Consider the following 27,245-nt stretch of genomic DNA (forward strand, 5'->3'; position numbering starts at 1 on the left):
ACAACTGTCGTTATGAGCACATAACGACGCATAACGAGTTACAGAATCGCACTACAGAGCCGGCGTGCACTCTTCAGTGGCTCATTTGTTAACTTTAACCCGCTCTCATGCAAAAATTACTTGTCAGACGCACGTTTGCTAAAGGAAAAAACTGTTTCTTTTAGCATAAAGAATCGCTTGCTGTACTTCATATCCATTCATACACATAATAACATGATAATAGCATATATTTTACATCCAGAGATACACAGACAGACAAACACACATACATTTCTTTGTTGATTTCTTTTTCGAACTGTATCAAAATATTTACAATTCTAACAAGTTTTAATGAAAAAATTTTTTGATAAAATTAAGCGTAATAATATTTGTAAAAGCCACATATTTATATAACATTTTATCTTCTTTGTATACAATATTATCATATGAGATTAAGATGTCATATTTTTACATATAATCATATACGTGCTATACATATATTAAATAGCCATATGTATTTAGCTATACACACTACGTATAAATTATATGGGATTGTCTAAGGCCCGTATTCTGAACGCACTTTTATCGATAAAAAAGCTCAGAATACGGGCCCAAGTCTCTAAGTTTATAAAACTGAATCATTTTTAGTATTTGTGAGATAAAAATACATTTACAAAAATATAAATTTAACTTTTTTAAATTTGAGAAAACAAAGTATTAGTGTCAGTCTCACGCGCATGTGTGTTGATATGTGGGAAATCATACATAGATATAGTATACGTTTTTATTATTTATATTATCATATGATTATATTGACATATGATTATTTACTCTTTATTGTCATTGTTATATTCTAAATAAAAAGGAATTTTGACAGTTGCGTATTCAAAATTAGTAAATAATAAACTTAGATGTCTTCTGCTATTTTTATTAATATAATACAAATATCTATTTTTATATCAGTTCTATATGCAATAATAATATGAATCATATTTTTGGCTTTTGCGTTTCTATATTATATTTTTAATGGTGCTAACATGTGCAATGATTTATGGCGATAATTATTTCTTAGCATATGTTATGTTTACATGTATATATGTGTGTGTGTGTGTGTATATATAATATATATATATATATATATATATATATATATATATACACACACACACACACATATATACATGTAAACAAATATATATATATATATATATATATATATATATATATATATATATATATATATATCAATTTTTAGAATTGATCTACATTATGTTATATACGCTTGTGTGATTGTGCACGCGCACGCACGCGCGCACCACACACACACACAGTCACACAAGCGTATATAACATAATGTAGATCAATTGTAAAAATTGATGATACGGAATGTTACGATATGTATTAATTTTCAGTAATAAATGTATTTCGAAATATTATGTAACTATATGAATAATAAACATCTGATTTTATCATCATACACATAACTTAATTTTTATTTATGATTCGTATAAAAAACGGATTAAATATAAAATATGGATCTGTACATAAGGCGAGTTCAAAAAGCTTCTATTTACACGTCATAAGATTAGCCATCATAAACGGAAACTTTTTCCTCATTTTATATATTACGTAATAATATTATATTATGGTGTTAAGATTCGAGCAGTTCCTTTTTAACAGAATGTTGTCCAAGTACCGTCGTACCTGGCATTTTATTTTTTGGAATTTTTCCGGGTCTTAAATATGGATTATCTATAACATCTTGCTGAGTAGTGGTTTCACCATTTTGCTCCATATTTTCGTTTTGCGTTTGATTACCTGCAAGCAGAACGTTATGTCAAGTTATTAACTGACGTTTATGTGATATTTAAATGTTTCTTAATAACATATATACGAAGCTTCGTACCTTCCTCTGTTTCTTCGCTTTGTTGCTCCTTTTTCTTCTTCACCGGGTTTGAGTCAAACTGAAAGTCTGGATCTGGCTCGAATATCTGATCTTGTGGTAGAAGAGCGGAAATATAACTCGGAAATTGTGGCTTGCAAGATATCACTAAAAGGAAAACAGATACATGATAAGATTTTTTTCGTGTGTTGCTTCCGTGACGTATCACGGACGTAATACAAGTGACAGTTCTCTCACAAGGAAACATGCTGTTATCTTCTGTAAGGAATAAACTATGTGTCTCTCCTGTTTTGGCAATAAACCTCGTTAAAGCTCTCTCGATATCTCGTTTCTGCGTTGCTACCTTTTCTCTGATTGCTTCGTATTCCGTCACTGGTTGTTTATGTGTCTACAATATTTCTATTATTAGTTTCAATGTGTAAAAATAAAGTGTATACGCTATACGTAGCATAATTTCAATTAACATTCACCGGAGTTCTGATATACGCGTGTGGATCAGGAAAAGCTGGTAAATAGTTTGGAATATGCGACGGATGGCTTTGCTTAACACCGGCTTGCAAAATATTCAACTGTTTTGCCTGCGTTTGTTGTTGAAGTGTCGGTAAAACTGTCCTATTTTGTCGCTTTGCATAAGTCTCTATATTATCTACTTTTATGCCCATATTAATCAATGCCAATATCACATCCGCTATGAGAGGTTCCGTTCTCCCCGAAAGTTCACAATAATTTCTCCCTGAAGCTCCAATCTCCACAATAACTACAATACATTCGTGAAAAGAAAACGGGGGGTGAACGGTTTCGTACAAAATAAAAAAAACCTAAAGCATTTCTAAAAGATCTGATTCAAGAAAAAAGTTACACGTTAGATTTTAATATAAAATTTAAATCTTTCTAAAGGAAAATAAAATTAATAACATATTAATCAGCACGAACGTATAAAATAAAGGAAGGTTGATATATTACGTAAAGGCTGAGAAAACAATCTCAAAACGTGCCTATTTTTTCAGATACTTTTGAGCAAACACTCTCTTAAAGGATTTATATACGTGCCATAGAAACGTTTGATACTCGTACACGTCCTCACGTGGTTTCTTAAACATTGCATGTATAAAAGGATGTTTAAAACCTCGTAACATTTATTCTTTTTACGATTTTCTTAATACTCTTAATCAAATTTTTTGACAATGCTTAAGGTTATCTTTTAACAACATTCACGTAAAACTAAAATACAAAAAACAAAATCATTTTTTGCTATTTATATTTTTGTAAACATAAAGCGTAGGGCTGTGTTTCAGATATTCACTGCCAGTACTGAAAATCTGTAGTGTGTGTCACTGTAGTACTGGTAGTGAATGTCGGAACGCAGCCTCTATGTATACGACGTATCTAATGTGTATACGAAACACAGTTAGTATATATAATAATAAATATATGTTAGGACTCAAGGAACAAAAGATTTTTTTAAAAAGTGGGCGTATATGATATTTTAGGTTACGTGCTTCAAAACCAAATTTGAATCTTACACGATTGCAGCATTTCGGTGAGTGTTTCCAATACTTGTTTATCACACGTATCATAATCACATTCTACTAAAACACTGGAAACTACTTGGTTCAATATCCTTCTTCGAGTATTTACTGTTTGTGTATCCATGATTCTTCTTTGACTTTTTATTGCGAATTTCCAACAATTTCAAGTTCCAACTTCCAACCAAGCCCCGGGCACGTATTAAGGTGGATTTTCATGGGCAGTGAAATTAATTTTACTGCCCATGACAACTTAGGGTGGCTCCCCATGCAGGACGGAATCTCGGAATCATTCTGATTGGTTAGTCCCATGAGGCTAACCACGAGCCTCATGGGACTAACCAATCAGAATGATTCCGAGATTCCGTTTTCCGAGATTCCGTCCTGCATGGGGAGCCACTCTTATTATGCTAGGTCTACAATGCGAGTCGTAAGAATTGACCAATCACAATCGAATTTGAGGAGAATAATCGACTGTGATTGGTCAATTCTTACGACTCACGACTTTACGACTCGCATTGTAGACCTAGCATTATGCTAAGACTCCATAGACGCGGAAACGCCGTGCGGTAGAGTGCGTTGACCAATCAGAAGGCTGCAAGTCGCCTGCGGCAAAATCAAAATTTGTGATTGGTCAACGCACTCTGCCGCATGGCGTTTCCGCGTCTATGGAGTCTTAGCATTACGATTAAAACTAAAACTTTGTTACGTGCAATGGCCTTTAGTAGGATTGACCAATAGAAATGAATCCACCCTGCTTTCTATTGGTCAATCCTGCTAACTTTAACCGTCGGCCAAACATTTCTAGGAACGTACTAAACTGCTGCTCACTGCTGCTGCATTTCACTGTCCATGAAAACCTACCTTTAGAAGATGGCGGAAAAACGGAAAAACCACGTGACTCTGAGAGCCAATCAAAAACCGTTTGCACCTAGCGCTTCTCTGATTAGTCTGATTATAGGACTCCTAACCCAACTCCTACTCAGCCGATTTCTGAAGGTTCAAGTTGAAGTTATGTTTGATATGTCAGTTGAACATTAAAATATAGGATTCATTATGTCTTTGTATGATGATTTTGACAAACATCGGACGACGGAGAAGGTCGCCGGATGGTCTTCCGGCATTAAGTTACTACAATCGCAGCTGCAGCTGAAAAAAGCTGCTACAACACAGGTGAAGCTGTCATAAACAATACATATTGAACACGTATTTATAAAAAGAAAATCTTCAAATAAGCTTCTAATTGTTAGTTATGGATTTATAGCCAAAGCGTGAGCAATACAGAAAAGCTACTGCTGTACTACCACCAGTGATAGACTTGAAATCAAAAGCTAACCGTGATGTCGACAGGGAGGATGACACGGCTCACAACAATCCATTATCTAGTGGCAGCGTGAGCAGCATAGGGGTAGGTGGTGAATTTGACTGGAATGTGGTGAATGAATACGATCCTATATGGCCCAATGAATATGAAAAAGTTGTGAAAGAATTACGCGATATCAGGGATAGAGAGCACGATCAGGAGACAGAAATGCGCAAACGTAGGAGGGATAATACTCGCTTTGAAGATACTCAGGTAATGTATGATAAGACTATTTGTATCTAAGAGAGAGAGAGAGAGAGAGAGGGAGAGAAAAAAACGTTGAGAGTACACAGAAGGATTTAAAAAAAGTTAAAAGATTCGATATAGTAATAACGTCACGTTGTAATATTAAGTATTATAACATAATAATGTTGAAATTTTATGTTATGTGAACAGACTGCTGGTGGAAATAGTACAATGATACCTCCCGAAAGAGATGAAGAGAGAACGCCGACCTCGAGAGGTATAGTTGGAGGTGCTGCCATAGCACCACCACCGTCTTTACAAGAATCTACAGACGTGCCACCACCACCACCGCGACAGCCGTCTAATCTAGGCTACTCAACATCGTCCGTAGCAGCAAAAATAATGGCTAAATATGGCTTTAAGGAGGGACAAGGTCTTGGTAAAAAGGAACAAGGCATGTCAGTTGCATTGCAAGTGGAAAAGACTAGTAAGCGTGGTGGTAGAATAGTTGGTGAGAGGGAACAGCTAATGCCTCCACCACCATCTATCACAGGATCTCCACCACAGTCGCACATGCTACCGCACGCACAACAACCCCAGGAAGAACCTAGCATTACGGAAATAATGAAATGCCCAAGCAAGGTCAGTACAATCTTATATCACTATACATGTATACACACATATAATTTTATACGTATATATGTATAATGTATATAAATAGTTAACATGCGCGCGCGCGCGCTTTCCTTAAAATATTGTTTGCCATATATAATTTAGGATATATTTGTAATCCAACGTTTATATATATCTATCACTTCAGGTTGTTCTTTTGCGCAATATGGTTGGTCCTGGAGAGGTTGATGACGATCTTGAACCGGAGGTGAAAGATGAATGCAACACTAAATATGGTGATGTTGCACGTGTTATTATTCACGAAGTGATAGAGGCTTCGCCAGAGGAAGCAGTACGAATTTTTGTTGAATTCAAGAGAATAGAAAGTGCTATTAAAGCCGTGGTTGATTTAAATGGACGTTTCTTTGGTGGTAGGCAAGTCAAAGCGGGATTCTATTCTAGTGAGAAACTTGATAACTTACAACTGATGGATTAGTTTTATCTGTAAGACGTTCAAACCGTAACGTTTGTTCTCCGTAAATTGTATAAAAATGTTTTATATTTCCACTACATGGTGTAGCAAATCATTGAAAAATAAATTTTCCTTTTATAATATATAGAATTTATTTTGTTCAATGTTATTTACACGTATACATTTATATGAGGTATATGTGTCTTATTCTATTTTGACAAGACATACGTTAGTTTTTAAAAAATTTTTGTATTATTAAAATAAATAATTTATATAATAATGAATAATGTATATCAGATGCAAAAGTCACGTGTACGTAGAAAAGTGACAGTTACGTTCTTTTCCTCTTATATCTATATTTTTCACTTATTGTTAGACATATCCGATTTACCTCATAAAGCGATAGTAAGACGTGCGAAATGCCAAATGAAGTCATAGTTCATTCGAAAGGAGGACGAGTGTATTAAAACTGTAAAAAGGTTTGAATGTGAACCTTACGTTCTGATAACGTTGCACGTAATGTTGGGCAACTAGCTATGATAAGTAGTGGAGCAACGTGGCTACGTTGTAAGGCGCGTGTTATATTTTTTCGTTTACGACTGATATGAGTTTGAGTCCTAGCAGTATCTATACTTTCTTTTTAGTAACCATTATATCTTATAATTCAATTAAGTTCTATATAGTATTTACTATATAGAACTAACAAGGTGAAGCCGCTTACTTGTGGTCACCGACGTGAAAAACGTTTTTAGATAGTATAGTACTGTACCAGAAGAGTACCTTGAGGAAAGGGATAGGGCGCAACGCTCAGCCATTTCCGAGAAAAAAAATGTAAATGCACGATTTTCTTTTGCAAAATGCATTTTTTCTTTTTTCTAAAGTTTTTCATTGAAGAATTTAAGAAAAAAGAAAAAAACATCGGAAAGTTTACCTCGCCGTTGTGCATGAACTTGGTATGAGAGACACTGTCTCTTTTGATATATAACGTATAATATAAATTTAATTTCTATATAGAATACACGTAAATAAGCTAAACGGTTTAGGCTATAAAATCCAGCAAAAAAACGCAACTTTTTCTTAAATCGAATATATTTAGTTAATAAGAAATATTATAAATATATCATTGAAAACGTATACTTTTATTCATCTCCTTAACATAGCACCATTATACTTAACCAGTGCGTTCTAAATATACGTAATATTATGCAAGAAATAAGAACATAACAACCTTTTTAACTTCCATCATCTTATTTCGTCTTGGTATCAGTCAAGTCATTTATCGCCTTATTTAACTGAGCACTAAAAGCAGCGAAACTGAATGTTACCAGAAATCTGTATTGACCCGATCTACCAAAATTCTCAAGATGCGTCGGATTTGTGATCAAGTAAGCTATTTTCGAGGCAAACGCTTCGCCAGACAAGTCGACCAAGAAGCCAGTTTCTCCAGAACGTATCGATTCTGTGGGACCGCCGGATTTGTGAGCGATTACTGGCTTGCCTACGTACATCGCTTCCAAGGGTACTATCCCAAAGTGCTCATTTGGTGGGGTATATATCACAATTTTACAATGATGAAGCAAAGAAATTTTGTCTACATCGGAGGGCGAACGCAAGAATATGACTTTATCCGTTACATGCAACTCATCCGCGAGTTCTATCAATTCCAGATGATATTCCACGTTCTCCTCGACTCTCTTATCGTATCCACCAGCCATAATCAAGTACACTCTCTTATATACTTCCTTTGTTAAAAGTTTCTCCAACTCGGCGAAAGCCTCTATGGCGAGAGACAGTTTTTTCTTACGTTCATACCTATTGATAGACAGTAATATAATACTATCATCCGGTAGTTTTCTATCGAGAACCCTCTCTATGGATACTATTCTCGTCTTGTTAAAAAAGTCGGTATTAATGGAAGGATACAAAATTTCTGGCTTGATTTTCAGTCTCCTGAACGTGTTCCTGAACACATCGTTTGTATAACAGCTATTTACAAATACTTTATGCGCCATGCCAGTCGTGATCTCTTCCAGATAATTTAGCGGCATACGATACAGTTGTTTGATACAGCCACCAGGGGAAGAGAGCAACTGGTCCGGATGATGACAATAAAACACTACATATGGAATACGCACCCTAAGTATGGGTATACAGACGGATACTAGGTCGCAAAAGACAACTTCTGGCCGTTGATCGCAAAATATTATGTAGCTGGCTGCATATATCTGTAAAAATAAATATCACATGAGACGTGAGACGTGAGACGTCATTTCCACAATAGCTGCTAAACGAAAATACGTCGTTTTAATTGAGATTTTCTATGAAGCAGATTTTTCTCAATTTTCTCATTATCCCGACGCCGACGTGTTGACAGCTTCTTACCATGCGTATGTAAGCACAGAGCGCGTAGAACCTGCCCAGAATGTGCCTTGGCAGCCACGTGCCCACGACGGTAACGGGAATCGTGCCATCCTTGGTCTCCGAGAAACAATGTTCCGGGTCATGGTGAGTTGTCACAAAATTCACATCGTGACCGTTCTTCTTCAGCGCCAGAGCCGCGTCGACGACGAGCCTCTCCGCGCCGCCGATACCGAGATCGGGATGTAGAAACGTGACGCGTGTCATCGTACTCACGAATAATCCGTTAAACTACCATCGTCATGTATTTATTGCAAATTGGAATGTACAAAATTACCGTGACGCAAATAACTGTATCGTTACATTTTACCGGTCACCACTGGTATTGAACTTTTTGCTAAGCGTCGACATATAGCTGCATGTAGCGTGAACAGACGACAGAGTCAAACAGAGAGAAGTCTGCAGGTGGTGCCTTTTCCTTTTCATATGCAGCATGCAGCATGCTGCAGTAGCAAATCAGTCACGTGATCAAGATTTAACCACATTTAACATAATAAATATATTTGTATATCTCTCACTCAATACCATTTTTTTTTGTTATGACAAAACTATATGTTTCCAGACAGGAATATTTTTTTATTAGGAATAATTTATGGCTCCTGGCGCTCCTGCACACGTGACGGGACACGGAAACGACGCTTGCCCGGCTTGCCGCGCGGCGCGCGGCAAGAGTTTCCGCTTCCGCGTCCCGTGTGCAGGAGCAGAGAGAAACCTGAGACTGAGAGAGGCCATCCCGGCCTTTTTCGTGTGTTGCTGTGTTGCATTTTCCGACGCGCCGCCTGAGAAAGTGCAACTCAACTACGTCGTATCGCTCGGTAACCGCACATGGTTTGCGTCCGTGCTAATGGTTCGTGTCTGAACTAGCCAGCTGGAGGGGATATTAATGATATTATTCTGGCCGCGGCGGCCGCGCTCGGCCGGCCCAGGAGTTGCATCTGATAACACTCGCGTTTCGAGAGACAGCTACGTCGACCAGACACCACCGAGACAGAACGCAGAACGTAGAATACAGCCAGTTAAACCTGTGAAAGTTAACGAAAGATTCGGCATACGTTGATCTTTTATTGTTCGTTGAAAGTTTTCGGTATTTTTGAACCGGCCGCGGCCGCGCGCGTCGTGCCGCTTAGGAGAGGTAGGCCGTGACGTCATGCGCCGCTCCGCGCCGCCGCGCCGCGCCGCGCGGATCGATACGATGACGGTGACGTAGTAGGCAGTGTAGGCACCTGCGCAGTCCGTACTAGCGGCGCGACCGTTGAACTCGAAAGCTCCGTACCTCGAAGATCGGCGCGTTTTCGACGTTTCTGGCGATGAGCGGACTTGTCACTTGTTTCCGTCAACGCTCGGAGTAGTGTTACCTGCGTGAGTGACTCAGTTATCATTCTTCCGAGGAATTTCGCACAGGTAGGAAGTGTTTGTGCTCCGCGCGCGCTCGTCATTGACGTCACCGTGCTTCGCGCTGTTTTCGGAACGCGCTCGTTTCGGTGATTGGCATTCCTGCTTCCTCGTTTCGCGGGCCGCGGGAACACGCGCTACGCGATCGAGTACCGCGCGCCGTGTGCCGTGTGTGTAAAACAATAAACAATTTACGAGTGTATGAGGTGTTTATCGGAATGAACGTGTCGCGCGACGCGCTCACTCGAGACGTCGAGGCGGAGGTATGTATGAACGACTTGCTTTGCAGTTTCGCGCTGTGATATTCGCGAGTGATAGTCGCTCCTCCCGCCATGTCTGGATTCGCGAAGAACGCTGACGTGCCGGACGTGTCGTGTGATTTAGCTCCGATTCTCTCCGTAGGGAAAAAGGGCTGAGTGATATTGATCGTGTCAAGTGATTCCGGTGATTCGATCGGTGATAACGGAACGCCGCGAGCCGCGATACATCGCCCGTTCGTGAATGCTTCATAATCTCGGATTCTCGTATATCTCGCGTCGCGTAAGTTAGCGGCCGGCAGTCACGATTCTTCGTCGTGCATATAATAACGCAGTTTTACTTTCGCGGGATTTACGAGTTTGGTAACGTACTGTGCGTGCGATATTTAATTTCAACAGCGTATCTCTGATTGACGAAGTGCGTGTCTTTATTAACCGTCCGCTCGACTTGCGTAGTATCGCGCCAAGTTGCCAACATCTCGGAACATTTCGTCGCCCATTATTACGTCGCCCATTAACAACGTAACGCCGGTAACGCGGTGATGAACGCGGAACGACGCGGAGCACGCGGCGTCGCGACTCCTTCAAATTTGCATGAAAAATTCATGTTACCCGCTTTTATATTACAGAGAAAAGTACTTTTCCTTCCCACGGGTACGACCTTGGCGAGGTGGGAAGGCTCCAGTACCCAGTACGAGGATTTTACCCAAGCAAAACTCTTGTTCTGCTTGGATAAAAATTCAAAGACGGGGAAGCTAACGTACCCTCGTCCGCCGATTTAATTGAATGAACGAACCGCAGCCGGTTCGTCGCGTTTGCTTCGGGAGTGCCGTTCAAGTAATCGGACTAAAGGACTTTTCTAAACGGGAGTGCCGTACAGTATCGCGCGAGAAAGACTTTTAATGAAATTAGTCCGCGCGCGATTGTAGTTTATTATCCGCGAGTGTTTCTCGCGAGTGTCCTGTGCGGTGAGACGATGAAGCCTAAGTATCCCCTGAGAGGAGGAGGTGGCCTGGGAGAGGCATCGGGCACCGGCGGAGCAACCTTGGGGTGAGTATCATCTCTTTATATCTGCGTAAAATTAAAATAGTTCTTTTTTATTTATTCGAATTGTTTTATCTCGATAAATTAAAAATAATTAGAGAAAAAGATTATCTAAAATTTTACTCTTATAAAGATCGTTTTCGGTGAACACAGATAATTGTGTTGCTAAATATTTTATTGAAAAACAAATTAGTTGCGCGTAAAAATTATATTTTGGAAAATGTTGATTATTTTGAACGCTTCTTTAATTTGAATCTTATGTTTGTATGTTACAGAGTATCATCGTAGCTATGCGGCTGATAACTCCGCCCGTTGCGCATCGGCCGGTGAGTGACGAATTTTTTTTTATAATAGGGTAACGAATCTGTGTGAATATATTAGATTGTACATTATTTATGTATTATTCCCATCTAATAATGCAGATAAATGCGACTTGTCACAGATCCGTTGCCCTCTGAAATGGATAGACTATAAATCAGACTAGGTTAAATAATTAATCCTGGAACTCTATCATTTATCAATTTATTGTGCTTATGCGAGAATGCTCTCGCGTTAGCACATGTCGAGTTCACAACAGAGCTCGTTATGTCGATGCATCGTTTATTTGATGCAGCGTCTAATATTTATTGCATAGTACACTAACCGCCAAGTGTACCCTATAGATGATTCATTGGAATTTTGAAATACATATTTTATTGTCAAGTATCTATATTCGTTATCAATTAACTAAATTTATTAAATTAATTACATTTTCAAATTTGTTTTTAAAATAATTATTGAAAAATAGACATAGAAAAAGAGATAAAGAATAAAAATAAAATTTTACAAGAAATAGAATATTTTTTTTATATGTGCTGTCTCATATCACTTGAGTTTTCTTTTGACGTTTATTTTTCGGAGAAATAAGGTTTTAAAAATATTTCTAAATATTTTTTAGATATACCTACAATAATAATAATAATTTTCTACAGATAGGCAATAGATAGAGATAGCTTACGTGTAATTCAAGAAATAAAAAATAATAAGAGAAATATCTGTAAATAAAGAATAGATAGATTCAATAAAATAAAATTAATCAAACTATTATATATATATATACATATAAAAAAAGTTATTGTTACAACAATTTGTATTTTTTTACAAATAATTTTTTTTCCCTTTTTCTTTCCTCCAGGATTAAATATTACAAAAATTGGTGCAAGAAAGCAAAATGTATAAACAAATTTAACATGGATGTATCACGGATGATCGAGTGAAAAAGATCAAAAGATATTTTAGTTCACGTTTCACATATTCTTCTGAAGAATCTTATTATATATAAACTAACAATCACATTAATGATTGTTAAAAAATTGCATATTTATTTTTATTTATATATACATATATATAACGCGCTAATTTTATCTTAATCTTTTATAGTCTATCTATCAAATAGCTTGAGTTATTTGCATCAATAAATGAAATAAAATGACATGAGATCCAATAAATATTCCGTCGCGGGACAGAATAATTTCTTTATATAGAAATGTCTCAAAACTGATAGTTTTTATATCAATTTTACTAAAATGCATAATATAATGTGAAATGACACATATTTCATATATCGTATTAAATGTAATTTTAATAACATTTTGCAATAAAATAACGAGATATTTATATGAATATACATGATATATGTGAAAATTTATAAAGACAAATGTCACATGCGCGAGAATACGATAAATTCATTATATTGATTATTGCTTGATACTTTTTGTGTGAATATATTGCTTTGGAAATTATTATCTGTTTTGGATCTCACGTCATTCATTCTCGCGGTTCGGTTCGCTGTTCGCGATTTGGATTGCACTAAAATTTTTTTGTCTATGTATTAATTTATTGATCGAGTGATCAGTTAATTTTTAAATTTCGGTTGTTTTATGTTTTTACATTATAGTATTTAAATTTATATATTCGCGCTCGAGATTAAACGCGACGATTTTGATTAGAGAGAGAATGCGGTTTATAGTTTATATAAAAAAATAAGAAAAAGGGAGAAGTCTGAGTTAGAGAGGTTTATCGATATTCGGTATTAAAAAAATCTTTATTTGACCTTCTATTCTTTTTCTATTCGAAATTTCGTATCAATATAAAATAGAAAAGAAAGTATTATCGACTTTTTTCGATACTACTTATTTTATATTTTATATTGATATACGAAATTTCAAATAAAAAAGAATAGAAGGTCAAATAAAGATTTTTTAATAATAAATAAAAAAAATTTAAATCAACGCTACGTGGCTCAACAACTCCGCCCGTTGCACATCGGCGTGGTGAGTCAGAATTTTTTTTATTGAAATAACAAATCTACGATTAGTCAGATATAGAGCCATTGTATCTCGGAACATATCGACGCTTATATATATAAATTAATTAAGTCAGGGCTTTAGGAAGTCGCGTCCGCGTCGCGTATACGTCTTCCCCGGGAACGCCGCCGCGGTGCCGGGTGGAAGATCCATCATGCCACGCGCCACGTCAAATCTGCACATACACATATATACGTACGGACATGCGATTTAATGCAACACTTCGACATTTTAGAACACTCTGAACATATTAACTTCCGCAAATTTGGAGATATCTATCTAATTTTAATTTTATTATATTTTTCAGTCTTTTCTACCCCTATTTCATATACAATTCTTTTAAATTCGGTTGATTAGACTTAGCTTTATATGCGATCAAAGTTATGGATCTTTGATCGCGTATAAAGCTGGGTCTAATCAACCAAATCTTAAAAAATTATATATGAAATAGGGGTAGAAAAGACTGAGAAATATAATAAAGTTAGAAATAGATCGATATCTTCAAATTTGCGGAAGTTACAGTAAACACGGACATCAAATCTGCACATACACATATATACGTACGGACATGCGATTTAATGCAACACTTCGACATTTTAGAACACTCTGACCATATTAACTTCCGCAAATTTGGAGATATCTATCTAATTTTAATTTTATTATATTTTTCAGTCTTTTCTACCCCTATTTCATATACAATTCTTTTAAATTCGGTTGATTAGACTTAGCTTTATATGCGATCAAAGTTATGGATCTTTGATCGCGTATAAAGCTGGGTCTAATCAACCAAATCTTAAAAAATTATATATGAAATAGGGGTAGAAAAGACTGAGAAATATAATAAAGTTAGAAATAGATCGATATCTTCAAATTTGCGGAAGTTACAGTAAACACGGACATCAAATCTGCACATACACATATATACGTACGGACATGCAATTTTAATGCAATACTTCGACATTTTAGAACACTCTGAGCATATTAACTTCCGCAAATTTGGAGATATCTATCTAATTTTAATTTTATTATATTTTTCAGTCTTTTCTACCCCTATTTCATATATAATTTTTTAAGATTTGGTTGATTAGACCCAGCTTTATACGCGATCAAAGATCCATAACTTTGATCGCATATAAAGCTGGGTCTAATCAACCAAATCTTAAAAAATTATATATGAAATAGGGGTAGAAAAGACTGAGAAATATAATAAAATATAGAAATATGGATAAGCGGGGAATATATACATATTATACATAGAGATATTATACTTTGGGTAGGTAGGAACACGAAGGGATTGTAATAACTCGTACTGTTAATTATATGGAGGGGTAAAAGCCATAGTGGTATAAGTCAAATTTTTTAAAATATTGACTCGTGTGCATAGATGCAATCTATACAATATATAAATTGCATCTATGCATACAAGACAATATTTTAAATAATTTGACTTACACCACTATGGCTTTTACCCCTTTATATGTAACATTATTTATAAGAAAATTATTGTAATAAGGAATTATAAGGAAACGTGTAATAAATTTGAAATTGTATGATACTAATGCCGGATATATTATACGAAATCAACAGAAGGCGATTAAGATAATAACGGTGTTTATTCTTTATCTATAGAATTTCACATTTTAAAAATTATCGTTAATTATTATAAACTTCACATAAATGTGAAGGTTTGAATCAACGCTCAAATAATAGCTTCTTGCTTGCAAAATTTGACATTTATCTGAAAATTAAAATTATAAAATTACGATTATATTTTTCAAAATTATGAGATACAAGATTCGTAATAATTTTGAAGAATGTAATCTTAATTTTGTAATTTTAATTATCGTAATTCATTATTAATTGGAATACGCAAGATGAAAGCGCGGCCGCCGCGGCCAGAATATCCCCTCCAGCTGGCTAGTTCGGACACGAACCATTAGCACGGACGCAAACCATGTGCGATTACCGAGCGATACGACGTAGTTGAGTTGCACTTTCTCAGGCGGCGCGTCGGAAAATGCAACACAGCAACACACGAAAAAGGCCGGGATGGCCTCTCTCAGGTTTCTCTCTGGCAGGAGTCATAATGAAATGACCCAATCAGAATCTTGGATTCTGTCTCTAGCTGTTTCTAGCAAAAATCTGGGAAATTTGTTTTTGTTGAAAATTTTTGGAGGATTTAGAATGATGTGGCAACCGTGGTTATCATTTCTGTTGTCTTCTAGTACTTCTAGTCACTAGTCAGTATGCGATGCGTGAATGAACAGTGACGAGAGTAGTTAGGTACTTTTTTATTGTTAAATGATGAAAAGATAATTTATTAAAGTGAAATAAAAATGGTCGTTTCGTAAAACAGGTAACATTTTAGAACAAAAACATTTTTTAATATTTACTATGAAAATGTTTCCATTTATTTACTTGTTATATTTCTGTTTGCAACAGTTGGGACGTTTCGGACGCAACGAGGGCAAATATGTAAAATCTAGAAATAACATTTGCTGCATCCTCATTTTTTCATTCATCTTTGCTGTACGCTTGAGAGCTGAGATTAAATAATATAAAGAAGATGAATTTTGGCGTTGATTGGGAGACTGAACATCGACGTATTTTGCTGGATGGAAATGCAGCGTTGGAACGTTCGGCGCAGTCGGTCGCTAGATCGCAAGCTGTTGCAGCGGAGAGTGAGCAGATTGGCACGGAAGTGATCTCCGAATTGGGCGAACAGAGAGATCGTCTCTTGCGAGCAAAACGGAGATTGTCACAAACGGACGAGGAATTGAATAAAACGCGAAAAATTTTGAATGTTATGCGATTGAAAGTTCTGACAAACAAAATTGTGCTAATCTTGATTATATTACTAGAATTAGTCATTCTTGGTATAATTGTATACTTGAAATTCTTTCATAAATAATCTGCCTATTATGTTGAGCTTACAGTAAAGCTGAGAAGGAATAATATTGTACATATAACATATATACATTAATATACTATATATATTCATGATTAATAGAGCTATGGTTAAGCACACGTTCTGTAAAATTAATTAAATAAATGTGTAAATTTTTGAGTAAGGTTTTCTACAAGTGGAATTTTTTTACAGCTATTGAAAAAATTCAATAACACAGGAAATTATTTTAAAATATATTACATTGTAATTGTAATTGAACACATAACGGCACATAGCGAGAAAACGGAATACGTCCGATCGAAATCCATTCACGTGCCAAGATTCTAATAATATAATCACGTGATAGTGAATTATAGAGCATTAGAGCACGGAGCAATATTGAATTATTTATTGCTCACTTCATATTCAGTATACATTCCATTTTTTCATTAACCTGTCGTTACACACGAGCGAAAACAAATCCTTAAAAATGGTTATTCCGCACGACGACGAATATTATCAAAATAGGATCCCCGAGCCTGACTTGGGAGCGCTTCAAAATTTTTTGCGATTTGTTTGGAATCCAGAGAGGAAACAGTTGCTCGGCAGAAGTGGGAAGGAATGGGGTACGTATTGAGAGATGCACTTTTTTCAATTATTAGTCGTTGGTTGTAGACGTATCTTATTGTTCGCGTGAATAGCTTTGCTGGGCCTCTTCTACTTGTGTTTCTTCACCGTATTGGGTTCCTTGTTTGCGTTGCAAATGTGGATCAGTATCGAGTACGCTTCGAAACTAGAAAGGCCGTTTTTCCTTTATAGTGGCTTGTCGCCTAGATCTTACTTCGGCGTCACGTTTCCACTTTTTCGTCACGTAGATTTTGGTAGTCCAGGTAAATGTTTTTAATAACAAACCACGAAATGTTTCAATTTTGATGTATATTTGTGATATTTACGTGATATATTCTTTCTAAACAGGAATTGCGTTTAAACCGAATATTTTATTACCTACAAAATCTCCTATTATTTGGATAGATAACTCTAGTGCAAACGCTCGTCCGAAAAGATACGTGCAAGCCCTGAGCGACTTTTTGCAAGGTATGAACACCAGATAAAAACAAATAATATGTACGAGCCGTAATAAAAATAAAAATAGAAAGAAAAGTAACTTTTTTTTTTATTTCAGAGTACAATAAAAGTAAAGAGAATTATAAAACGGTTGCGGAATGCAGTGATGGGGTATCGATCGTATCCAGTATGAAACCTTGTTTTTTCGATATTGAAAGTCTTGGCGTTTGCGGACAACCTCCGTACGGATATACAGATCCATTGCAGCCATGTGTCCTCATTAAGTTTAATAAAGTAACGTATTGTCTTGTTCCTGTGTATTTGCTAAGAAAGATATTCTCTTGATTAATTTTTGTTATTAGCTCAAATTTTTAAAAATTCTTTTATACATTAATTATATTGCAGAGATTTAATTGGGTACCACGTCCTTACAATAAATCGTCCCTATTACCAGAGAACATGCCACACACGTTGCAAGAAGCTGTGCACGTTTCAAACAAGGTTTGATTTAAAGTATTTAAACCTATCGTCTAAATATCTATCATATAGTCAATCTATCTATCGTAATAATTCTTATTTATTGATTGTGACTAAAGTTTACATAAACATTATGTCTACATGTCTCGATAAATAATATTTTATTTTAATTACTTATACATATATATACAGGGTGTTTCAGGGTTAAATGTCCTAACTTAAAATATGAACTTAGAGGACCTCAAAACAAGAAAAAATTTTCCTCTGCAGGTATGCCCGTAAACGCTTTGTTTAAGAGATATTGACATCTAAACATTTTTATTTAAAAAATTTATAAAATTGTTATTAGGTTATAATAAATAATTTAATAATGTACTTCAACTACTTTATTACTAGAAAATATGAAAATTTTTACATACGTATAAATTTTGTTCAAGTGGACATTGAGAGCTAGAGAGAGAGAGACAGGCTTGGCATTTTTCTATTACGGCAGTTGTGGCAGAGCGGCACTGCAGAGTAGCTGTTATTGTTTCACATGCTTGAATAATTCTTTGTTGTAAAGAATTAATGTCATTAACCGACCTTTCGTAGACTTTTTGTTTAATAGTATCTCAAGTAAAAAATCCAACGGCATCAAATCTGGAGAGCGTGCAGGCCAAGCCACAGGTCCTGACATTAATTCTTTACAACGAAGAATTATTTAAGCATGTGAAACAATAACATCAGCTACTCATCAGTGACGTCCTGCCACTGCTGCTGGGATAGAAAGATGCCAAGCCTATCTCAAAATGTTAAATTCAAGGCCGTCATTTTGAACATTTATACGTATGTAAAAATTTTCATATTTTCTAGTAATGAAGTAGTTGAAGCATACTATTAAATTATTTATTATAACCTGATAACAATTTCATAAAATTTTACAATGAAAATGTTTAAATGTCAATATCTCTTAAACAAAGCGTTTACGGGCATACCTCCAGAGGAAAATTTTTTCTTCTTTTGAGGTCCTAAGTTTGTATTATAAGTTAGAACATTTAACCCCGAAACACCCTAGCTGTATATATAAATTGCAAGAATTTTCATGATTTTCTCATTTCTAACGTCATTAGTCCAAGATAGCTGTAATGAATGAATAAGATTCAATTAATTACTGAGAAAATCGCAAAATTGTAGAGGATTTTTTAAAGTTTAATCCGTTTTACTGGTTCACGACGGGTGATATGGTTAACACTAGACATCTTGTGTATACGTATATATACACCGCAATAATTTATTTTATAACAATTAAATAGTTTCAAATCTGGTTATGGTGCGACGGAGTAAATAACGTTGATAAAGAGCACGTCGGAGAAATTGAGTATTTACCGAGTCCTGGTTTTCCTGTGCAATATTTTCCGTTTGTGGGACAACCAGATTATTTGGCACCGGTGGTCGCGCTACGTTTTAAAAATGTCACATGTAAACCACTACGATATGTATGATTCAGAAAATTATATTTTCTCAAGCGTTTTACAAATAGAAAATATCTAAGAAACTCATTATCTAAAATTCTAAAAACTATTATTTTACAAATGTATTATTCATATACAGGGTGGTAGTTCAGTATTCTAAAAGATTTTAAGAAGTAATTCCTCACACAAATTTAAGACGAAAACTTTATATGATTATATGTCCAAAACGGCTTAGTTTTAAAAATAAAAGGTATCAAAGTTGAATTAAGGAACGTTATTTTTAAAAATTTCGAAAATCACTCGGGTTATTTTGATGAAACTTTGTATATGTTTGAAAGACATGAAAACTGATTTTTTGGGGCCATACATTAGTTTTTATTCAATTAGGGGCGGACTCAAGGATAAGCGAGTACTCTTTTTTTTTACGAAAAAAAACTGATACGCTACTGATTTATTCAAGTTTGAGACTTTTTTATGATAAATGGAATAAAAGTCTATGTCCCATTTATCATAAGAAAGTTTCAAACTTAAAAAAATCAGTGATGTACGAGATTTTTTCGTAAAAAAAAATACCGGCTTATCCTTTTGGATCCGCCCTTAATTGAATAAAAAATAATGTACGTTCCCAAAGGATCAGTCTTCATCTCCTTCAATCTACACAAAGTTTCATCAAAATAACGCGAGTGGTTTTAGAAATTTTTGGAAATAATGTAATTTTTCTTTCAACTTTGACATCTCATACTTTGACTCTATTTTTAAAACTAAACCGTTTCGGATGGTTATGGTTATGGTTATATGTATGTGGTTTTCGTCTTGAATTGTGTGAGGAATCACCCTTTAAAATCTTTTAGAGTACTTAACTACCTTTCAGTATATATTTAAATAATCCAATCAATTTCATGAACAGCTATATAATAAATTGAAGTTGTATTGTCCACAAATCATTTTTATATACGGAGTGCTTTAAAAAAAGTAATTTTTTTTAGAGGAACAGAGTGATAACACAAGATATCATAATAACAAATGTATTTTGCCTTCAAAGGACCTCCACTTGTTCACCATCATTGTCAACACATTCTTGAAATCTTCTCCAGGTGGTCTCCAAAGCCTTGAGGCACATTTCTTTGGGTATTATTGCACGCATATTTGCAATTTTCTGTCGAAGATCTTGCACACAGCAATGATGATGAACAAGTACAGACTTTTTGAAGACAAAATACGTTTATTATAATATAATATCTTGTGTTGTCAGTTCTATTTCTTTAAAAAAGTTACTTCCGGAAGTGTTAAGGATATTCAGGCATTACGACTAAAATGATGAAAACTTTTTGAGTCCAAAAATAGATTCTGTAGATTTCATTATAAAAAAATTCTTTCAAAGTTTGAGGCTGTTTAGGAAGCTTGTTATTGAGAAAATTAAATAATAAAAATAAAATTACACGTAGTTTTATGGAAAATAGGGGAAAACATAGTCAGTAAAAAATGATGAAAAAAATATGAAATTTTGCAAGCAGAACGAGTAAGACTATATAATTATTTATATCAATTTTGCTTTCTCATAGAGGAAGCTTTGTTCTTAACTTTATTATGAGATTTGTTTTTTTTTTATTTAATGTTTCCGAAAAAAAATTTGTTTACCGTGATTTTTTTTATGTCATATTGTCTCGACTCGCTCAATTACAGATGAGAAGATTGAAATAAGATCTGATTATGAATATTGGCCTATAAGTGACACGCATATATATAATACTATCGAATGTGCCATGCAATGTTGTCAAATTCAATAAGTGATTTAAATTAATTGAAACTGATTGTACACAAGCAACCTAACTTTTAGCAGGGAAAATATATCTGTACCTTCTGAACATCCTTAACATTTTTTTAAGCACTCTGTAGAATGAACGAATATTGTATCAATTTTATCAATATAATGTTTTTAGCGTTTAGATTAGTGACGGTGGAATGCAGCTTATGGGCGCTTAATATTAACAAAGATGCACAGAACGCATTGGACTTCCAAATAATTCTGGGCGAATTATAAAAGGCGATAATTACGAATGTTTGTGTACTTCGAACATTTATTAATGCAAATATAATAAGAAATTATGGATTACTTATATTTTGGATTAAATATTTATTTTAAATTATATATAAATAATATTCTCGCCATTAATGATTCCTTTATTATGTATTATATGTTACATTAATAATACACGAAGATGTATTTTCCGGATTTTACCATTTTGTTTACAGAACATATAATCTGAAGTAGATAAAAAATGAAGGCAGCAATTAAATGTATGATAATATATTCTTATTAAACTTTCAAACTGCCGTGTATCCAGGTCTTTCTGAGATAGCAAAAATATAATGTTTAATGTTCGTCTCTCGTTGAGACGGCTAGTTGAAAGGCTAAATCGATTCTACCGACAGAATGGCAGCTCGAGACCACATAGTACAGAGCTCCATTTACAGAATTTAATATTTTTATTAAAGTAAAGAATAAATATTTTTATTTTTATATATTATGTAAACGAGAAGAGGCCAGGATGAAGCTTTATTTATCGACAGACATGGCTCAAACATCTGAGTGAATTGTGCTGGAATTTATTGCCTTTTTCGGATTTGCTGTTTCTTCTGGAATCAGCAATGTTCTCTGGAGCAAGAAGATGAAGACGGATGAAGAGGAAGAGAAAGAGAAAGAGAAAGACAGAGAGAAAGAGAAAATAGGAAACAAAATGATAAATGGAGAAATAAAAAGAGAAAAAGAGAGTGATAAAGAGAGATGAACAAGAAAAGATAGAGGAAGATTCGTAGAAAGAGAGAAAGAAAGAGAGAAATATAGACAAGAGAGAGAAAGAGAGAGAGAGAGAGAGAGAGAGAGAGAGAGAGAGAGAGAAAATTAGAGAACAAAAAATAGCAAAAATGATAAAGATAGAGCGACGAAGAGATGTATAAAGAGAAAGAAAGAGAAATAGAATGAAACAGAAAAAGAATGAGAAATAGATATTTAGACTGAACAATATAGCACGTGCTACGTTTTTGTTGTATTTTTGTCACTGAGTAAAAGAGTATGGAACGAGAAAGAAAAGAGGGGGGAGAGAAAATAGAAGAGAGGACGGGTTGAGTATAAAATATTTGTTCTCTTTTGAGGCAAATTTTGTGCGAATCTGACGTTAATACGAGGCTTCAACCGAGGAACATTCTTTTCTTGATGATATAACTTCAATTGGTCTTATTCCTCCTCTTCTTCGCCCGTGCCGGTCAACATGGCAATTAAGCTCGGGGTATCAATGAAACCTTTATCATCGATGTACATCTGATCGAATGCGTCATTCACCTCTTTTGGTGTGAATTTGTCGCCCCATGTCATTAATGCGTGCCTTAATCTATATAACAAACGTAAAAATTGTCTTATATATTTTTTCTATATGCAAGCACGAGTATTATATATTTCTATCGTATATATTTCGTTTTATATAATATATTCTAATGAAAAAATAAAAATGTTGTTTTAAAGCTAATTGTGTTTAAAATTTGTCAAAGGGATTAAAAAGCATCTTTCAGTATCTATTATTGAATAAAATAATATTTAACAGCCAACAAATTTAAAGAAATAATTATAAACTAATGAAAATTATACCAAGAAAATTATGTGTACATATTTATAAATACATATAGAAGAAAAAGAGAATTAATAGAAAAGCTTTATCCTTCGAAGTTGTAGGACTTTTAGGCATTATTAATTTTAGCACGTGGCAGATTAGCACATGGCAAATAGATTAATTATATTGCAGATTAGCCCATTATGGGCACAGAAACGACATTGTGTATATATTTGTGTATTTTGAATTTTTGGCGGTATTTAATATGAATTGGAAATTATATATATATATATATATATATATACTATACCTTTCGCCATCGATTTTGCCGTTCTCATCGAATGTCTTGAAGGCATTAATTACAACATCATCGTCGTCAGCACCTGGCGAGGAAAAAATTATTAAATTTTTAAAATCCAACATCCGTCGGTTGCTTTGCCAATTAATAAATTATGCGTACCTGATCCTGACATACGAACAGCGAACAAATTCAATAATTGAGTGAAGTTGATAGGCGCTGGAGCTTCGTTAAGCATTTCCTCGATCTCTTTATCGGTCGCCAATCGGCCGACGGAGTCGAAGGCTGTGCGAAGATCATTCTTACCAATGATACCGTCCTTATCTGCGTCCATTAGCTGGAATGCCTGCAAACGCAACAGCAGTGATGCAGCATTAACAGTTTTTATAAATATCAAATTATTAATTTAATTAAGTAATTTATTTTATATTTATTGGTTTGCGAAGTGTTCGCAAAGCTAATATACTGAAGACTGTTTCCACTCTGATATAATTAGATTCCTCGATTCTTAACTCTTAGTGCCCTTCAACAATAGGTGTTTTAAGCTCTAAGACTTATGCTTTATGCTCTAAACTGTGACGTATTTCCGGCTTTGAGCGTTCCTCGCGCTGCTCTAAGTCCTAAGCTCTATAAGAGCGAAGCGAGTTGGCCAACTCCCATCTTTAAAAGCTTAGGGCTTGAGGCTTAGAACCTATGTAATTTCTCTCTAAAACAAAGACTAGGGCTTAAAGCACCTATTGTAGATGGGGACTTATTATCTTTAAGGCCTAAACAAGTTTCGTGTATACATGTTTCGTTTTTCGCTCGTTTTCTGTTCTAATATGATTGTAGTTACGTAACAAATGTGTAGTAATAAATCATAAATCCAGAATTTCAGTTTACAGAGGAATATAGTTATATCAGAATAATGGAAGCGCTAGAGTGGAAAGATCCAAAATAGAGGAAAGTTCGGAATGGAATTAGGATTGTATGTGAAATTAGCTTTTTTAGACCTATACCTCCTTAAATTCGGCCACTTGTTTCTGGGAAAACATAGAGAAAACACTGGATCCGCTGCGCTTAGCCTTGCGACTGCCACGGCTGCTTGCTCTGGCGGAACCAGAATCCTTTGGGGTTCCTGTAGGAGTTGGTGCTTTCTCTTCAACTGGCGCTGGTTCGGGCTCGGGTGCTGGCGCCTCCTCCTTCTTCTTAGTCTTCTTCTTCTTCTCCTTATCCGCCTAGGAAATAAAATACGGCAACATTTTATTGTAACATCTTTCAAAAACTTTTTATTATTACTGGAAAGAACTATCACTGCATGATTACAAAAGATATATAATGGTTTTATTTTATAAAATATCTAAAATAAAATCTAACTAATAAAAAGAGTGATTACTATAATTTATGATAAGCGTTTTTTCTTTGAAAATTTTTGAATAATTTGTATAAACAATTGAATTGTTTCAAATATGATTTAAAACTAAAAAATTCTTATGGTTTTTGCCTGCTCGGCGCTTCTATTCTTGTTTGATGATGTCAGAAGCAAGAAATCGCATACCAAAAATTCTTGCGATATAATTTGAAATAAAAGATATATCCATAAAACGAAATTGTAATCGATTCAGCACATTTGTAAAATATACCGAGTACTTTCCTTTTGTTCAAATAATCAATAAATAGCTGTAAAATGGAAAATGAAAGAAGATAGGTTAAAAAGGTAGATTGCATGTCACGTTAATTTTACGGCTTTTTAGTGATTATTAAAGCCAAAGGAAAGTGTTGTATATTTTATAAATGTGCTGAATCAATGACAATTGATTTATAGATATATCGTTTTATTTCAACGTAAAACCGCAAGAATTTTTGGCATGTGATTTCTCGCTTCTGATGTCATCAAACAAAGATAGAAGCGGCGGGTAGGCAGAAGCCTTAAGTTTTGAAAAATCTTAAAATTTTGGATATTTTACATTTGAAAGCCTTGAATATCGCATAGATTTTTCTTTAGAAGTGCTTAAATATCTGAAACATTTAACATAAAAAAAATAAATTTTGTCTATCTTTATATGTTTATGTATAAAATAAAGAGCGAATAATTAATATAAAATAATAACATAAAGTATTGTATCATAAAAAAGATACATCTTTAAAATATTTAGGTCACTCATAAAATTCTTGGTTTTCATTACATTCGAAGTGATTCGATGAGCTCGTTATTGTTAACTTCAATAATTTAAGACTTTTGTTTAAAAGTTTGAAAGGCGTGCGAAAACGGTGAAAATAAGAAAATTTTTTTTTAACTTGTAATCAACTTTATCAAATAACTATACATTAATAAACGACATGTACGAATGACTAAATAAAGAAAAGAAATTGAAGTAAAAACGATTATTATACATAATTAATAAAAATATATTCCATATTCTACACACATTATATTGTAAATTGTTTTTGTTTCTTTTTATCTGAAAATTTTGCACAAATATTTTCATGATAGATTTACGGGTAGAATAAAAAATGCATATGTTTTCTTTATATTAAGAATCGATAAATAAACTAAACTAAAATGTAAAAATTAATTTGTTGATGTATAATTATGTTGATTGGTCCCTAATAATTAAATGAAATCGAGAAGGCTAGTCCAATTATCGCATGAGAAAATTTACCGGGCGCTGCCGGTTGGTGCTAAGAATAGAATCGTACGGAAAAGCTGCCAGGACGTATATAGAGCGATCATCCAGTTATCGCATTGCCTCTCGTATTACCATTCTTACATAATTATTCGTACTGTCATAATTATCGCAATGAAGTTACATTAACGTCGAACACATACACATTTCATGTTATTAGTCAAATAAATATATAATAATATTTTCGCACGAAACAAATGTTGCATCTTTCATTATTTTATCTTCATATAAACTATACATGTCTTGCGTAACGTGTTTACGAAAATATTTATTTTTGTTTTCATCCAATTTTAAATATATATTAAAGAGGAAAAATGTCTGAGAATTTTTATAAAAGTTTTAAGACTTTCAGAATTTTGAAACTCTTGGATTTTTTTTTTATACAAATTGGAACGTTTTCCCAGAAAAACTCAGGCAACATAATAATGAATTATTTTAGATTTATCCCGCCAATACATTTTTGTAGAAATCTGAATAAATATAAAAAAATCTGCGCAATTTATTAGAAATTTTCATACAACACAGTGTTGAAATATTCCGAAAATCCTCAATTCAATTATTTCTGAAAGTATCTGAGAAATTTGACACATTTTTTTAGAATTTTTCATAAATTTAAGATATGAGGAATTCTTAGTAAATTTCCGAGAAAATATGAGAAATTTTTTTACCAGGGACGTTAGATTATTTTTGCTACTTTACAGTAATTTAGTATTACGACAGAAAAAAAAAAGGTACATAAGTTTCAGCGAGAAAGTGACGATTTTGCATATTTATTTAGGATCTGCGCATTAAAATTTCGAGTGATTTGCTATCAAAGGTCTGGTGAAGATCACTGCCTCGCTTCGTCACGTAATTCTCCAACGGCAATACTTATAATCTTCTCATCCATCTTGTCTGACTGATTAACTGATCGTCGTCACTCGGTATATATCGTTTCACGCACTGCGCGTAATCCATCTTCGTGAAATGCACTCGTATTCGCGATTTAGCGGTGTTCCTGTATTTCGTAGATCACATAGATATAAATCCGGCCCCTCGCGTTCCTCCGGATCCGGTAAGATCCTCGCGTGGTTCTTGAACAGCCGGGAGAGAGTCGGTGTCGATTCGTGTCGAGGAATTTCTCGACGCCTTACCGACGTACTTACCATGTCTACAGGTCGATTTCTAAAGTGGTGGACAATACGAGATGGTCACGACGAACCAACTGTCCGAATTATAGAGCCGAACTTGTCTAAGTAACTTCTGCGGATCTCCCCCACCAGCGGGCCGGAGGTTGTCCGAGCCGGGGTGCCCTGCCCC

General features: G+C 34.6%; 6 protein-coding genes across 6 annotated transcripts; 3 read left to right on the top strand and 3 right to left on the bottom strand.

Moving 5' to 3' along the window:
• Positions 1-1,443: 1,443 nt before the first annotated feature.
• On the bottom strand, positions 1,444-3,611 carry Taf8 (TBP-associated factor 8). The gene is made up of 5 exons (XM_071778542.1): positions 3,406-3,611; positions 2,353-2,639; positions 2,120-2,270; positions 1,886-2,029; positions 1,444-1,797 (listed from the first exon to the last, which is right to left on the bottom strand). Exons 1-5 carry the CDS (start codon positions 3,533-3,535, stop codon positions 1,631-1,633), a joined length of 879 nt encoding a protein of 292 aa, XP_071634643.1. The 5' UTR covers positions 3,536-3,611; the 3' UTR covers positions 1,444-1,630.
• A 759-nt stretch (positions 3,612-4,370) lies between these two features.
• Positions 4,371-6,191, top strand: Spf45 (splicing factor 45). The gene is made up of 4 exons (XM_071778108.1): positions 4,371-4,581; positions 4,673-4,984; positions 5,168-5,599; positions 5,778-6,191. Exons 1-4 carry the CDS (start codon positions 4,465-4,467, stop codon positions 6,063-6,065), a joined length of 1,149 nt encoding a protein of 382 aa, XP_071634209.1. The 5' UTR covers positions 4,371-4,464; the 3' UTR covers positions 6,066-6,191.
• Positions 6,192-7,159: 968 nt separating this feature from the next.
• Alg2 (alpha-1,3/1,6-mannosyltransferase Alg2) lies at positions 7,160-9,139 on the bottom strand. The gene is made up of 3 exons (XM_071778107.1): positions 8,985-9,139; positions 8,424-8,902; positions 7,160-8,266 (listed from the first exon to the last, which is right to left on the bottom strand). Exons 2-3 carry the CDS (start codon positions 8,664-8,666, stop codon positions 7,289-7,291), a joined length of 1,221 nt encoding a protein of 406 aa, XP_071634208.1. The 5' UTR covers positions 8,667-8,902; positions 8,985-9,139; the 3' UTR covers positions 7,160-7,288.
• A 6,558-nt stretch (positions 9,140-15,697) lies between these two features.
• On the top strand, positions 15,698-16,568 carry Vti1b (Vesicle transport through interaction with t-SNAREs 1b). The gene is made up of 2 exons (XM_071779659.1): positions 15,698-15,853; positions 15,940-16,568. The coding sequence occupies exon 2, from the start codon at positions 16,064-16,066 to the stop codon at positions 16,406-16,408; it is 345 nt and encodes a 114-aa protein (XP_071635760.1). The 5' UTR covers positions 15,698-15,853; positions 15,940-16,063; the 3' UTR covers positions 16,409-16,568.
• A 145-nt stretch (positions 16,569-16,713) lies between these two features.
• On the top strand, positions 16,714-22,268 carry LOC139813863 (sodium/potassium-transporting ATPase subunit beta-1-like). The gene is made up of 7 exons (XM_071779660.1): positions 16,714-17,010; positions 17,086-17,274; positions 17,360-17,479; positions 17,568-17,743; positions 17,855-17,950; positions 19,219-19,384; positions 21,318-22,268. Exons 1-7 carry the CDS (start codon positions 16,875-16,877, stop codon positions 21,416-21,418), a joined length of 984 nt encoding a protein of 327 aa, XP_071635761.1. The 5' UTR covers positions 16,714-16,874; the 3' UTR covers positions 21,419-22,268.
• Positions 21,538-27,232, bottom strand: Mlc2 (myosin light chain 2). Its single transcript, XM_071779657.1, has 5 exons — positions 27,092-27,232; positions 24,279-24,497; positions 23,443-23,626; positions 23,293-23,365; positions 21,538-22,766 (listed from the first exon to the last, which is right to left on the bottom strand). The coding sequence occupies exons 1-5, from the start codon at positions 27,092-27,094 to the stop codon at positions 22,613-22,615; spliced, it is 633 nt and encodes a 210-aa protein (XP_071635758.1). The 5' UTR covers positions 27,095-27,232; the 3' UTR covers positions 21,538-22,612.
• Between the last annotated feature and the right edge of the window lie 13 nt (positions 27,233-27,245).

Source organism: Temnothorax longispinosus, chromosome 5, assembly GCF_030848805.1.
Source record: "Temnothorax longispinosus isolate EJ_2023e chromosome 5, Tlon_JGU_v1, whole genome shotgun sequence".
NCBI lineage: Eukaryota > Metazoa > Arthropoda > Insecta > Hymenoptera > Formicidae > Temnothorax > Temnothorax longispinosus.